We start from the raw sequence: 14,840 nt of genomic DNA, 5'->3' as shown, positions 1-14,840 counted from the left end.
TTGAGATGAGTCTGAAAATGGAAGGGCAATAGGCTGGAAACCAAAACACAATCGTCTTTGGGGTTGGAACTGGTAAACACAGCAATGTAACTGCTTGAAGATGATGGCAGTTGATCACCGGAGGCTATAGGAAGCTAGGCGAAAATAGAGGAAGGTTAAGATGATGCTGATTGGGCTTGCACTACAATAAAGTTATAAGCACAAGCTGCAGCATGCATTGGAAGTGGCTGGACAAAAGGGCGGCAACGGTGGACAAGGTGCCTGGGGCTGGTGATGACATGTTAGCATTCACAATGGGCCTGACAGCCACTAGAAGGCGAGCTGATGGCTGAAACCTGCAAGACAAGGGATAGGCTGAGTGGTGGGCAGCTTAGCTTGTCTATTTATAGATAAGTGGATCCTCCCAAATTAGGGTTTTGCTTATGGGACATAGAAACTCTCTAGGACTATGCATCTTTAATGAAACTATAGTTTTGTTACATGTTTTGGGGCTGTTTTAAAGAGCTCATCAGTTTGTAAAGCATTTTTAGCTCAACAATGGGAACACAGATTGGATATAATTTGGGGCCTCTCCAATTCCCCTTTAACCTAAAACAGCAAAGCTGGAATTCTCCCTTACCCTAAAACACTCATGCCAATATATGATGTTGTGCTTATGGAAGGTTGTATCTAATAGGATTGATGCTTCAAAAACTGATGCATGGGGCCCGTGTTTGCCATATCCTGGGATGTTCTCATCATATCCCATATGCTTTGCATCTTGGGCTGTTTCTCTCTTCTTGTCTCCTAATTGGAAGAGATGATTATGGGAAAGGTTGCCCTAGTTCTTGGACTGGGATCATTTGTGTGAGTGTTGCCAACCATGTTGCAGCAACTCTTAGGTTCTACTTCAGAGGAGGCCTCAACTATCTGGCCCAGGTTATAGTTATGGGATCCCAACCAACTTATGCACCCCAAATACTCTTCATGTGCACACCTTTGTCAATCCGAGGTACACGTTTTGGGGTATTCCATGTGTTCATGAAACCTTAGACTGGTATATGCATTGCAGCTTTGCCCATAGTAAAGGACCAACAAAATGAGTTAAATAAGCTGATGTACTTAACATGCGATTTTCTAGAATGCATGGATGAAAATCCACCCAGTTTAATAATTTCTTTCAAGAGCGAAGGATGGTCCATCCAATGATCTCTTCAATCAAAATGAAGCCAATCAATCAATCCTTTGATACTCCAACAAGGATATATTAGTTGTCTTCATTTGGACTACGATTGGAAGTTGTCATTTTTTGATCCAGGTGAGATACTCAAGGTGAAGTAGTCCTCAGGTTGTGTTCACAAGCTCTTTTCCAAAGAATTCTCTGGCAAACTGCTGGCTGTGCTAGGGACTTACTCCCAAAGGCAATATATTTGTGCTATCAAGGGGCATGATTGTACATCCATGTATACCTATCTGCATGTTGCTGGCCACCATGATTTGTGTGCTGCAATTTCCTGAACAGCATTCACAATACCCAATTAATTAATTGGATATTTTGATACCATTAAATTCTGAGATGTTATGATGCTCGAGGGAATAGATGTCACAGTAAAAATTCCAACTAAATCTCGTTCTAGTGATTTCAAATAAAATAAAAGCTTGCTTAACTAAGGTAATTTTTGGTAGGTTTCATTACGTGCAGTGTGTTCACTTTATCAATGGTGTTAAGTCCAGGTTAGATTGTGTATGGACTCTATGTCTCATCCTTCTTCATTCGCTTGGTCTTTCAGACTAGGAAAGCATTTGCTTCTGACAGAAGCTAACCTGAAAAAAGCTCAGCTGATAAAAGATCCAGAGTAAGACCAATGGAGAGAAAAGTAACTTTTCAGCATATGCACTCCGAAAATATCCCATGGTTTCAAATACAAGCTATGCCACTACAATGACATATATCATTGCTGCAGAAAATATACATATGATCTTTTGTATGCAGTAACTGTGACCTGTTTGGCATTTGCATTCTAATGACAGCTGTGGTGTGTGTGTGTTAAAAGGGGAAATCCAGATTTTGGGCAAAACCTACAAGATTGATTACACCCTTGTCATGAGCATGTTCAAAGCTAAAGAAGTTACAAAGTAATATCATTTTCAATACTTTTGTGCTTACAATAGACACGCGATAACACAAACCAACCTCTCCCCCCCCCCCCCCCCCCCCCCCCCCCCCCCGGCGCAAACAACTTAAAGCACAAGCAGGTCATGAAATCACCAAGATTAAGGTGACTAGAAAAGAGAGCTTATCAAAGGTGGCCAACCTACTAAGCGTTGAGTTGTTTTAGGGTCTTGATGTGCTTAATAACTTTTACAGCATTAGGAGTTGGTTTTGCTTTTCGTGCCAATGACACCCCAACGTGGATTGTAACAAAAATCTTGATATATAGCCTTTTTTGTTTGCCTTGAGGTGTCTTAAAGAATGTCATAACAACTCTCTTTTTTGTTTTGTTTTTTCCCATAAAGGTTAATTGTATTAATTATTGAAGAAGTACAAGAGTCACAAATAGACAGAAAAGGTGGTGGAGGTATGAAAAAAACTACTGTGTGCCATGAACCTAAATCATGTTGGAAGAGAATGCTTGCATGCTACACGATATCAACCTGTCAATGAAGGGGGCTTCTTAGTCGAGTAATATGACTTTGTACCTCAAAATGGAAATTAAAGATAAAAGGGTTTGTGAGTAGACCAATTATACACACTATCCTAGAATCGCAAGAAGTGAAACATAATCTTCATGTCGTACAATATTTGAATATTTTGGCATTCTAAAAATCCAATCATGTAGATGTATGATAGGTCCTACCACATGGTGCCATGTTTGGGACAAAATAAACCACATCATTCTCATCATGTAGGAGAGAAATTGGTGGGTGAAGTCTCTATGCTTGTAGTGTAAATGAAGCAAGAGCCATTACAAATGTTTTGACGAGAAAGAGTTGAAGAAAGGGGGAGGCCACCCATTAGCATTTGCCAAAGAAGTACTTTGCATTTGAAGTGCATTTTGTTGATCTAGTTGTTCATTATCATTGGTATCCACCATCCCATGCTTTCATGAGCCACTTCAATGCGAGTAAGATTTCTAAAAATTTTGGCATGCTAAAAACCCAATCATGTAGACGTATGATAGGTCTTATTAGTCGGTTAGGATAAAATGGATCACTTTTTTCTTGTAAATGGGTAGGAGATAAACTAGTGGGTTAAGTCTATGCTTGTAGTGGAAAAGAAACAAGTGCTATTAGAGATGTTTTGGCAATAAAGAGTTGAAGAAAGGAGGTCATCCATCAGCATTTGCCAAAGAAATGCTTTGCATGGCACCGTAATAATAGTAAATAATAGGAAGGCATGGACACCATAATTGTCTTGCCCATTGTGAGTTGTGTATGAAAAGATTGTGCTCGTAATTTTCAATAAACAAAAATTTCTTTCACTCTTGTACAAATTCAATCATGCAATTGCTTAGGCTTTTATAATACTCACCCAAAAATTAATCTAATGTCATACAACAATTCCTTTGGGTATGATGTTCCTTGATCATCCAAATGCTTGAAAATTGCATTTCATATTGTTCATGAGGGTTGATTTGAAGGTGTTGGTGTGCAACCTCGAAGTTAGCATAAAAAGCCCCTTATATTTAAAGCTTTGTGAATATTATTTTGCATTATTCAAAATCACCAAAATATCATTAGCTAATGCTAGGTCAATAAATTGTTAATCCAAAGGAGCTAAGCCCATTAATTCTCTTATTTATGGCTAAGTGTAAGAACATTATTAGATCAAGGTGCTTTGTAAGAGCAAAAAATAGAGGACTTACGGCGGGGCAACCTTGCTCAACTGATTGGGATAGAAAAAAATGCTTGTTAACTTTACTATTATGTGTGACTTTAGGACTCATTCTTTTGCAAACTTCTTGGGTAGATTGCCTTTGTGCTTCAATTCCTCCTTTTTACAATATGATATATTTGATGGCTACATGACGCGAGAGTGTTTAAGTAAAGGGATACCATCGTTCAATATGTTGATATATTTGATGGCTACATGACGCGAGAGTGTTGAAGTAAAGGGATACCATCGTTCAATATGTTGATTAGTAATGTGTAAAAAGTTGCTAAATAGTAGATAATTTATCACGCTTCCCTTCGAAGGTTGAGCCTCAAGAGAGACACCAAGGAAAAGGGGATTCTACTGTAAGAAAATCTATCTTGTAATATCAACAAGCTTTTATTTCATTCTTTTGACGACCAAAATAAAGAAAACGGTAAATCTTTACGTAACATCATAGTAGATATCTCCCACGTATTTGATAGAATCAATCATAATCTTCAACATTTTTATAGAATCCTTCAATAAAACAAAGAACATAAAGGAATACACTATTTTTGAATGGAAATCAATCACATAGTATTAATCTTCAATGTCTTCATAGTTTTCTCTCTTAATCTCTCATATACAGTTACACTGTTTTGATAGAATTGACTATCTCTAGCTCTCTCTCTCTCTCTCTCTCTCTCTCTCTCTCTCTCTCAATAGTATATCATCTCCTCACTACAATACTCTAATAATGACTCAATAATCCTTCTTAGGTTGTGGATGCACCTCCTAAGAGATATGTCTATGTCGAAGAGGCACCAGAGCCATTACATTTAATTATGCAATTGCTTCGGCTTTTATAATACTCACCAAAAAATTAATCTAATGTCATGCAACAATTCCTTTGGGTATGATGTTCCTTGATCATTCAAACGCTTGAAAATTGCATTTCATATTGTTCATGAGGGTTGATTTGAAGGTGTTAGTGTGCAGCCTTGAAGCTAGCATAAAAAGCCTTTTATATTTAAAGCTTTGTGAATATTATTTTGCATTATTCAAAATCACCAAAATATCATTAGTTAATGCTAGGTCAATAAATTGTTGATCCAAAGGAGCTAAGCCCATCAATTCTCTTATTTATGGCTAAGTGCAATAACATTATTAGATCAAGGTGCTTTGTAAGAGCAAAAAATAGAGGACTCACGGCGGGGCAACCTTGCTCAACTGATTGGGATAGAAAAAAATGCTTGATAACTTTACTATTATGTGCGACTTTAGGACTCATTCTTTTGCAAACTTCTTGGGTAGATTGCCTTTGTGTTTCAATTCCTCATTTTTATAACATGATATATTTGATGGCTATATGATGTGAGAGTGTCTAAGTAAAGGGATACCATTGTTCAATATGTTGATTAGTAATGTGCAAAAAGTTGCTAAATAGTAGAGAATTTATTGCGCTTCCCTTCGAAGGTGGAGCTCTAAGAGAGACACCAAGGAAAAGGAGATTCTACTGTAAGAAAATCTATCTTGTAATATCAATAAGCTTTTATTTCATTCTTTTGATGACCAAAATAAAGAAAACGACAAATCTTTACGAAATATCATAGTAGATATCTCCCACGTATTTGATAGAATCAATCATAATCTTCAATATTTTTATTAAATTCTTCAATAAAAGGAACATAAAGGAATACATAATTTTTGAATGGGAATCAATCATATAGTATTAATCTTCAATGTCTTCATAGTTTTCTCTCTCAATCTCTCATATATAGTTACACTGTTTTGATAGAATTGGCTATCTCTGGCTCTCTCTCTCTCTCCCACTCTCTCAATAGTACATCATCTTCTCACTATAATTCTCTAATAATGACTCTTAATAATCCTTCTTAGATTGTGGATGCACCTCCCAAGAGGTATGTTTGTGTCGAAGAGGCACCAGAGCCATTACAGTGTCTCTTCATAGCTCACTACAGTCATTGTCACTTCAGTCTTCTCTTCAGCCTTTAGTGCTTCTTCCATTTGTTTTAGCTCTTTTAAGCTTAGATTCATTCTTTCAAAAAGTTATTAAACCTTTTCAAAGTCACACATACATTCCACATAACACTTACAAAAGATCTACATAACAGAATATAACAGACAGAGCAGATATAGAACAGATACAGAGCAAAGACAGAGGCTCTACAGAAGGTTTACAGAGGGTTATAGAAGGTCAACAAAGAACAATAGATTCTCATAACTCATACTAAAACCATTCCAAACTATCAAAAACTATTCAATAAGCTTTCAAAATATTTCAACCTTCATCAATCATCAATCCATGCTTCATACATAAGAAAATCAGAATAAAATAGAAGCTATACAGGAGATATCAGAACCAATTAGAACCTCAACAGAACCTATCAGATCATCACAAAGCTTTATATTTCTACTAGGAATCATCATGAAATTCCAAAACATAATCAATATAGTTCAAAACACTCTCAAACACTTTTATTAACAATCATACATCACTCTAAATCCATCAAAAAATCATTCAGACCTCAAAAATAATAAAAATTAGTCAAAAATTCAGTCTTTTTGTACTCTCAACATATCCCCACACTTAGAAAGGAAGCGTCCTCGCGACCTAAGGAAAAGAAGAATATAAGTTCAATAAAGAGCTTAATTTTGATCTTCTTCAGTATCTTCAACAATCACTCTACCACAATCCCAACTTATCACCTGTATGTGGTAGAAAAGAATATTTTTAAAGAAAACCTTTGTTATTTATTAACACATTTGATAAACAATTGAAAGTCGTATCAAATTTGTAAAGGATATAAGAGGTTTCTTGTTCATCATCTCCAACTATTCAACCAGCATCACCACCACTGCAATTCTTCCAAAATGTATCTCTCGAAAGGAAATCGAATAGACAATCACCACGATCTCATAACTTAAGATTAACCCACAACACAAACACTAAACACAAAACAATCATCTGAATGACACCTCCAAAAAGAGATATATATCATTAAGAATCATCAAAAATACATTGCAAAGGTATCAATGAAGGTGATCCCTTTTGAAGGCTTGATGATTTCGAAAACGGTCCATGGAGAAATACTCATCCACAAATGACTTGGGAGGATTTTGAAAGAACTCAAGGTAGTATATCCATTCTAGCAAAACAAGGTATCTGCTAGGTAGACATAGGGTATGAAAATATAGGACATCCAACTGTTGGGAATCAATGTTCACATTGACATTCATACAAAGTTTTGGAATGGCCTTTTGATCGTTATGGAAATGCCTATGCATATATGCTAAGTACCAAGCAAAATGGGCTGTCAATCTTACTGAAGGATCTAGAGATTGTGAATATTGGTGAGAAAAATGGAGGTAATTTTAGTATGCTTGACTAGTAGTTGTCCACTCCCTTGGAATTAATGGCCAATTAATCTATGGTCCCGTGAGAGAATCAGTTGAGCTCCATCCTTTTCTTCTCGGAATATTATGATGAAATTCTTCGTACCCACTCACCAACTGAGGGGGTTGAGAAATAGAAGTGGTAGGAGATGGAAGTGGAATAAGTAAAAGAGGATGAAGAGATGGGTAGGCAAAATCATAAAATAAGGAATAAGCTAAAGGAGTGGCTGAAAATTTAAGCGAATCAGTTATGAAAGATGTCAATTGATAAGCAGGAAAAGTAGAAGATATATAGATAGATAGAGAAAGGCAAGGCGGAGAAGGAAAAAAGACTCGATCTTCAATGAAAGAACAATACGTAAAGATTGGAATTTGAGGAAAACCTTGAGGTTGGAAAATGAGAGGTAAGATAGTTGCTGAGTTGGATTTATAAAGGGAAAGATAAGCATCATAGCGATCGGCCATTTGTTGGTAGTACAATAAGCTAGGAATAGAGGGACCTAAAACAGATCGTCGATGGTAGGCATCAAAGAAGGATTAATCAAATGGATGGTTCTTAGAAAGATAAGCTAGGAGATCCAGCCTCAGTTGGTTAGTGCTCTCCACATAAGTAAAAGCTGTATTCTGGCGTTGGTTTAGGACTATAGAATTAATCATTGAATGCCATGAAGTGTTAGGGCAAGCAGCCACTTTAGAAGAATAGCACTGGAGCATATAATCTATCCTCAACTCCAAATGGTTGACATATAAGACAGCTTGTAAGACCACATCCCCCACATACCAAGCGAGATCTACATCATTTGAAATTAACATATCACCTTGTAGATACATATAAGACAGCAACATGATATCCATCATCATAGAATCATCAAAGACCATACGGACAACTTCTGTCAGCAAATCAGAAGACCAAGCCCCACTCCAACCATCCTCTAGAAGAGGAAGATCCATCGTTGAGAGCTTCATATAGAAGGCCAACTTTTGCAACAAGTGATAGTGGACAAAAAAGAAATGATTCAGAGGAACATACTCGTGAAAGTGCTCAAATGTAGACCATAATAAATCCATCTTAGATTGCAATATTTTCACTTTATCTTGAAACCACAGACATAATGTAGCGAGACATTAGGGTTCTCCTTTCTAGGGAAGAGACAAAGCCTTCCCTAACCCTCTAGGTTTCAAGACCATGGAAGTACGACGAACCAAGCCCGATTTCTTACTGTATGACGCAAGAAACTCATCACATAGGGCTGGATCGTTTGGAATCAAAGGAAGTGAAGCAGCCATGAAAGTTGCAAGACCTGCTTTCGCAATAGGCTCAAAAGTCAGTAGGGAAGAATAATACCTACTGATCAATGAGACATACTGAACAGGAGGAGGAGCGTGAGGCGCCATTCAGATGGAATATACACATACCACGAACACACACAATCACAAAGAATGCTTGCAAAACAACAAAATAGCTATAAAAAAGAAATTGATCAAAATAAGTACACACAAAGGTAACTAACCAATTGACCACCCCAAACAACCCACATTCTAGAAAAAATCCGGCATGACCTCTACACATATGCGACCGAAAGCTCCATGTGATGCAAGAAGCAGGCACCCAAGACCCCGTATCAGGTAAAAAAGATAAGAAAACTACAAACCACACTCGTAATCGTATCACACAATCAAACCATAATTCCTCAAAAACCTAATCAGGACCTAACCGGAACTTTGATAAACATTATTAGCTTAAAGGACTATACGTACCTATCCCACGAAGCGTATGTAATGAAAAGGGGGAAAAAGTGTAGTGAGGGGAATGATTTTAGTGAAGGGTTCATTTTAAGAAATTATTAACAATGGTTGAAAATTTTATTAGGTTGTAAACCTTAATAAGAAAACGAGGGTTCATTGTTAAATTGTTAGTTACAATTTATTAATGTAAAATTATGCTTTTAACGCAACTCGGACTGTGATCCCCAGACTCAGGTCTCTCAATGCATATTCATTGATTAAAAATTTAATGTGTTTGAAGTGCTCTTCTTTGTCGACGCGTGCATTTTTGTGACGGCTGGTTCATTTTTATTAAAAATTAAAGTGCATCTGAAGCGCACGTAGTGCGTGCAAAGTGAATGGTGGGTTGATTTTAAGTTATTAGAAAAATGTGTGTTTAGCGTGAGCGCGTATGTCATGGTAGTGTTTAGGATTCATTTTAAGAATCAATCGTGAATTTTAGGGTAATAAAAAATAAAAAATGAGAAGAGAAAAAGAAAAATACCTAGAAGTGGATATGTGTGTATGCAATGAAATGGAATACACACGTCTCAATCCCAAGATAATGAAAATGAGTCCCAAAAATAAAATGTTAATAATTGAAAAGTTTTGACAGAATAAGCTTTTCAACAACAAAACCAATATCTTATAAAAATGTTAATAAAGTTGGTGTGTTTTGATTGTGTGATTTGGTGAATGTTCGGTTTTTTATGATTGGTGTTTTTTAAAAATAAAAAATTTAATGATTAAAATGGAATATAGGACACATGAATATGTTGTGAAGTGTAATGGTGAGATCTCAGCTATTCAACAAGTGTCAAAAATGTGTTTGAATTTATCCATGATTTTTCAACTTAGTTTTAGAATTTAAAATGATTTTTCATAAGGTGAGGTATTAAAATTAAGATTTAGGCTTCAAGTAATACTTTGGCCATTTATAGAAGCAATCCAACAAGTGTCAAAAATGTGTGAATATGTTGTGAAGTGTAATGGTGAGAATTCAACAATCCAAGAAGTGTAAAAAATGTGTTTGAATTTATCCATGATTTTTTAGCTTATTTTTAGAATTTAAAATGAGTTTTCATGAGGTGGAGTATTAAAATTAGGGTTTAGGCTTCAAATAATACTTTGGCCATTTATAAAAGCATTTTCAATTGAGAAATTATTGGCAAAAGGAGAAATGGGGTTTGTGAAGTTTTTAAAATTTTTATGAAAGTATTTTTGATTTTTTACTAAATTTTAATGGATTTTGCTTATTTTGCATGTATTTTTGAAAGAATTTTAAAGTTTTGAATTGTTTGCAATTTATTTTCTTGAATTCTCCCTTTAGAAAATATTGCAAATGATTTCAAAAATGTTGAACATTTTTTAAGGAAATTTTTGGTAATTTATTTGAATTTTAAATGAATTTTGAAAGTTTTTTTTTAAAAAAAATGTGTTTTTAGGGTTTTGAAATTAAAAGCAAGTACTCAAAGTGCATGTGAACAACTGATAATGACTGCGTGTGAACGGCCGATTGCAACACACCACCGCACGGACAAGGCGGATGTGGGACCTTGCGTGTGAACTTTCGCTAGCAGCTCACAAACACTTCATAAGCACATCCTTATACGCGCATGAACACGCGAGCACGTGGTACCACAAGGATGGAAAGGGGGCATGCGTGTGGGTGGGTTTGTGTTTTTGATGGGTTGGGGTGTTGACGTGTTTGCTGCAGGTGGGGGTGGTGGGAAAGGGGGTTTGGGGGGGCGGGGGGGGGGGGGGGGTAACTGGGTGGGGGTGAGAAACTAGGGTTGGGAGGGGTTAAGGAAAGAAGATGGGCGGGCAATGCCCAAGGAGGGTGGGTAAGAAAGTGGGTGGCGGGGGTAAGAAAATGGGCGGTGGGTAAAAAGGTTTGGGGGGGGGGGCCCAAGGAGGGTGCCCAGGGAGGTGTCAGGCGGGTGGCCAAGAAGGGTGGGGGGGGCAAGAAGGTGTTGGGCAGGTGAGCCCAAGGAGGTGGATGGACGCGCCGGGTGGCGAGGGGAGGCAGGGAAGGGGAGAGAAAGGTGTGGGTAGCGGTGGGGGAAGGGAGAGGGGTGGCCGGGGCGAGGGCAGTGACGAGGCAAGGCGATAGAGGAGAAGGGCGAGACGAAGAAGGCGTGTGGTGTGGGAGACGACGAGGGAGAGGCGTGAGGCCACGTGGCGTGTGGTGTGGAACAGAGGCGAAGGAAGCGTGTGTAGTGTGGGAAACGACGAGGGAGAAGCGTGAGGCCACGGGGCATGTGGTGTGGGACAGAGGCGAAGGAAGCGTGTGTGGTGTGGGAAACGACGAGGGAGAAAATAGACACAAAGAGGAGGAGGCCGCGGGGCAACGACAGGTAAGTCGTTTGGTTTTTTTTTTGGTTTTTTAAAAAATTATTATTAGTATTATTATTATTGTTGTTTTAGTGTTTTGTTGGTTTGGTTTTGTTTTTTTTTTGTTCGTGTGTTTAAAAAAAAAGAAGGTTATGGGGGTTCTTTTTGTTTTTGGGTTGTGTGGGGTTTGATGCTTTGTAGAAGTAATTTGTTATTGGGGTTGGTGCTGTTGTTTTTGTTTTGGTTTTTTTTAATTTTTTGTTTTGTATTTTTTGTTTTGTTTTGTTTTGTTTTCTTTCGTTAAAGTTGGGTGTTAGTATGTGTTGTGTTTTGTATTTTGTTCTGTTTGAGTTTTTGGGTTTTATTTAGTTTTAATGTGAGTGGTTGTTTGTGTGTTTTGTTTGTTTTTGTAAAATTTGGGTGTTGTGTGTGTTTGTTTTAAGGAAAAAAAAAGTGAGTGCATCCCCGTCCCGCGCGCATGCACGCGGCGGGAGTAAAATTTTTTTACATTGGTGGGATTAGACAGGACGGGGATGGCAACACGCAAGTCACAGACGCCAGGGGGAGTCCCGAGGCGCTTAAAACCAAAAAAGGGACGTTCACGCGCGACACGAGAAACGTGACTACACGACAAAAATGAAGAAAAATTAATAAAACCCAAATTGTACATCGGATTGAAAAACCGTAAAAAAGAAAAACGTGTCGGGAAACGAGGGAAAGATGATAGCAAAATGCGACATTGCTTCTGGGGCAAAATCAGGGTGTTCACATGGGAAAAATGCAAAAAATAGACCCGAAAACACATACGTGTATTAATATCGAAAAATTCGTGCGTCAGAATGAAGTACGAAAATAAAAGAAATTATGTAGAATAATGTGTCCAACAACCCTATCACCGCAAAACATAGTTTTGATCAAGATATGACGCGTTCACATGGAAAAAACCCAAAAAATAAACTCGAAAATGAACTAAGAAATTAATATGAGAAGAACCAATTGCCGGAATGAAGTGCGATAAATAGGAAAAATGTCTGGGGAAAAGGGACTCACAGGGCTAGCGCATCAAAACTCAGTTTGGGGGAACTATGAGGGGTTCACATGGGAAAAACACAAAAAAGACACAAAAAACACTCAAAAAAATTAATAACTAAAAATCCGATAGTCGAAAGAGGGGGAAGGAAAAATAAAAAAGTGGGGGAAAGATAGTGGAACGTGGATGTCAAATTAAACTAGAAGTTCGATGAAAATAGGGCATGTTCATATGGAAAAATGTGAAAAATAGGCGCGAAAAGAGCCCGAAAACCTGTAAAAATTAGTAGCAGACCAACCGTGCATCGGAAGGATAGGGTGTAAAAAGGAAAAATGTCAGGGGAAATGGATAGGGAAGGGCTGGCATATTAGATTAGTGTTTCGAAGCAGTAAAGACGCGTTCACATGGAAAATCGTCCAATTTACAGAAATTGTTTCAAAAATTAATAACATTAGAACCGTTTGTTGGAACAGGGGTTGGTAAAAATAAAAAATGGAAAATTTGAAGGAACGATCAGGGCTGTAAGATTGGATGTGAGTCTCAGTGAATGTAGGGTGCGTTCACATTTAAAAATCACAAAACAAAGGATAAAGGCAAACGGTCAAGGAACAGCTCCGAGGACAGGGTGAAATATAATGGATGAGTGGGGAAGGGATCCCATTAGAGCATAAAATGAAGTCATGGCATAGATGCATGATCATAGTAGGGTATATGTATGGGGGTATGCAACATAGACGCATAGGGACACGTCCCCACACTTAAAACCTTAACAGGAAGGGTAAACTGAATATCAAGGACCTAGTACCACACATTAGACCCACCACAAATGTCCCTACACTTAAGACATGACTGTCACTGAGAAACAGAAGGTGTAGGGTTAGAAAAACTTGGCTCATATTGCCGAGGAGTAATGTCAAATATCGAGGTTGTGCCTTGTATCGTTGTCGACTGCAGGAGGTACCAAGATTTCTTCACAGCACATGTCCTTCGTGGCAGGGATCAAGCGACATCACCTAGGAAGGTAGCTGATTGAAGGAATCACAGGAAATTCGTCGATGACGAGGGATATTACACTCAACTCACGATCAGTCAAATGGAATGAAAGAGCAGTCAGTCGCCCCATTACTAACATCACTCGAGGTAATATTGATGAAACCCAAAGCTCACCCCCGATTTAGGAATTGAGAAGGGAATGGTGTAGAGAGAGTATGCAAATGTGCACAGTTAATGGTGCGTGAGTGCGTCCAATCCGTCTGGCGTAGGTGCAGTGCAGTATACATAACAGAGTGATGTGTCCTGTGCTGATGGCAGAGACCCATCTTGTGGATGCATAGAAAAACAGAAACGTACCTGACTCTAATGGTTGTAACATCCCTCAATCCTCACCTCCTAATAATTGATTGAAGAAACACCAGTCACACTCAACCCACCCTCTGTCTCACGCTCTGTTTAAAAGATATAGAGGGCAACCCATTCCTGAAACGTATTGATGTAATCCTCACTGTCACTTGTGCAAATGTTGTATGCCTTGTGCGCATTTGATGGTACAACAGTGTTTTCCACCCTGTGGCGGCATACAATGCAAGAAGGAAGGCCAAGGAGCCTTATGGTGCAGTGCATAGGAACAGATCGTGCGTTATGCATTGAGAGGCCCATCTCGTGCGTGCAACACTCCTGTTCACACATCTCACCTCTCATTTGATTTGAAGGAAAAAACTGGTCACTCACCCCACCCTCTGTCTCACTCTCTGATAGATACAGAGGGTAGCCCATACTCATGTTCCCATCCTATTAAGATGAAAGTTCACATCGCTCAAGGGGTTGGTGATGAAGATCCTGTTGGTTGTTGTTGTCATCAGGATCTTGAAGACGAGGCATACCCAGGGAGGTAGGAAAGAGAATGGTAGAAATACCATGCGTTAGGACCAACCTCACCACCGTTGTTGGATCAAACGAGAAGAGAACAAGGTCGGGTTAAGAGATATCTCTGAGGGGCTAGCAGAATGAGACCACCTTATGAGGAGAATCATAAGGGCTATCAGAAGCACAAAGAGAAGGACAATGCGACGCCCAAAAGGGAGAGGGTACGTTGACTATGATTGCCAAGATTCCCAAGGAGGGAAGTACTTCTTCAGACGATAGCCATTGATCAAGAAAGGATCATTAGAGGCATCAATGGTCTGCACTTGAACATAGCCATTAGGATTGACAGCAAGTACCTTGTACGGGCCCATCCACTGTTGTTGAAGCTTACCAGGAAACTTGCAAAATCTCGAATCATAGGCTAGGACAAGATTACCTTCTTTGAACTCCTTGTGCTTGATGAAACTGTCATGATAGGCCTTGCATCGCGCTTGAGTAGTTTTCATACACTGTAGGGCCATCCCCCATATCTCATCCAACTATTTCAAGTGCAGGAGGCGGCGTTGCAGTGACTCATTATCTCCCAAGCGTTCTTTA

General features: G+C 38.6%; 1 protein-coding gene across 2 annotated transcripts in view; it reads left to right on the top strand.

Moving 5' to 3' along the window:
- Window positions 1–2,150, top strand: part of LOC148033495 (putative ribosomal large subunit pseudouridine synthase SVR1, chloroplastic) — an 85,714-nt gene extending 83,564 nt beyond the window's left edge. For both annotated transcript variants that reach the window (XM_087681436.1, XM_087681434.1), the window contains one exon: window positions 1,770–2,150. In XM_087681436.1, the coding sequence (XP_087537562.1) occupies window positions 1,770–1,839 (70 nt within the window). In that variant the 3' untranslated portion in view covers window positions 1,840–2,150. The remainder of the gene's footprint in view (window positions 1–1,769) is intronic.
- The last annotated feature ends 12,690 nt before the right edge of the window (window positions 2,151–14,840 follow it).

This window comes from Lygodium microphyllum, chromosome 7, assembly GCF_053477565.2.
Source record: "Lygodium microphyllum isolate KBCC chromosome 7, Lygodium_microphyllum_v1.1.10, whole genome shotgun sequence".
In the NCBI taxonomy this organism is placed as follows: Eukaryota; Viridiplantae; Streptophyta; class Polypodiopsida; order Schizaeales; family Lygodiaceae; genus Lygodium; species Lygodium microphyllum.
This window is presented reverse-complemented; position numbering and strand designations above follow the sequence as displayed.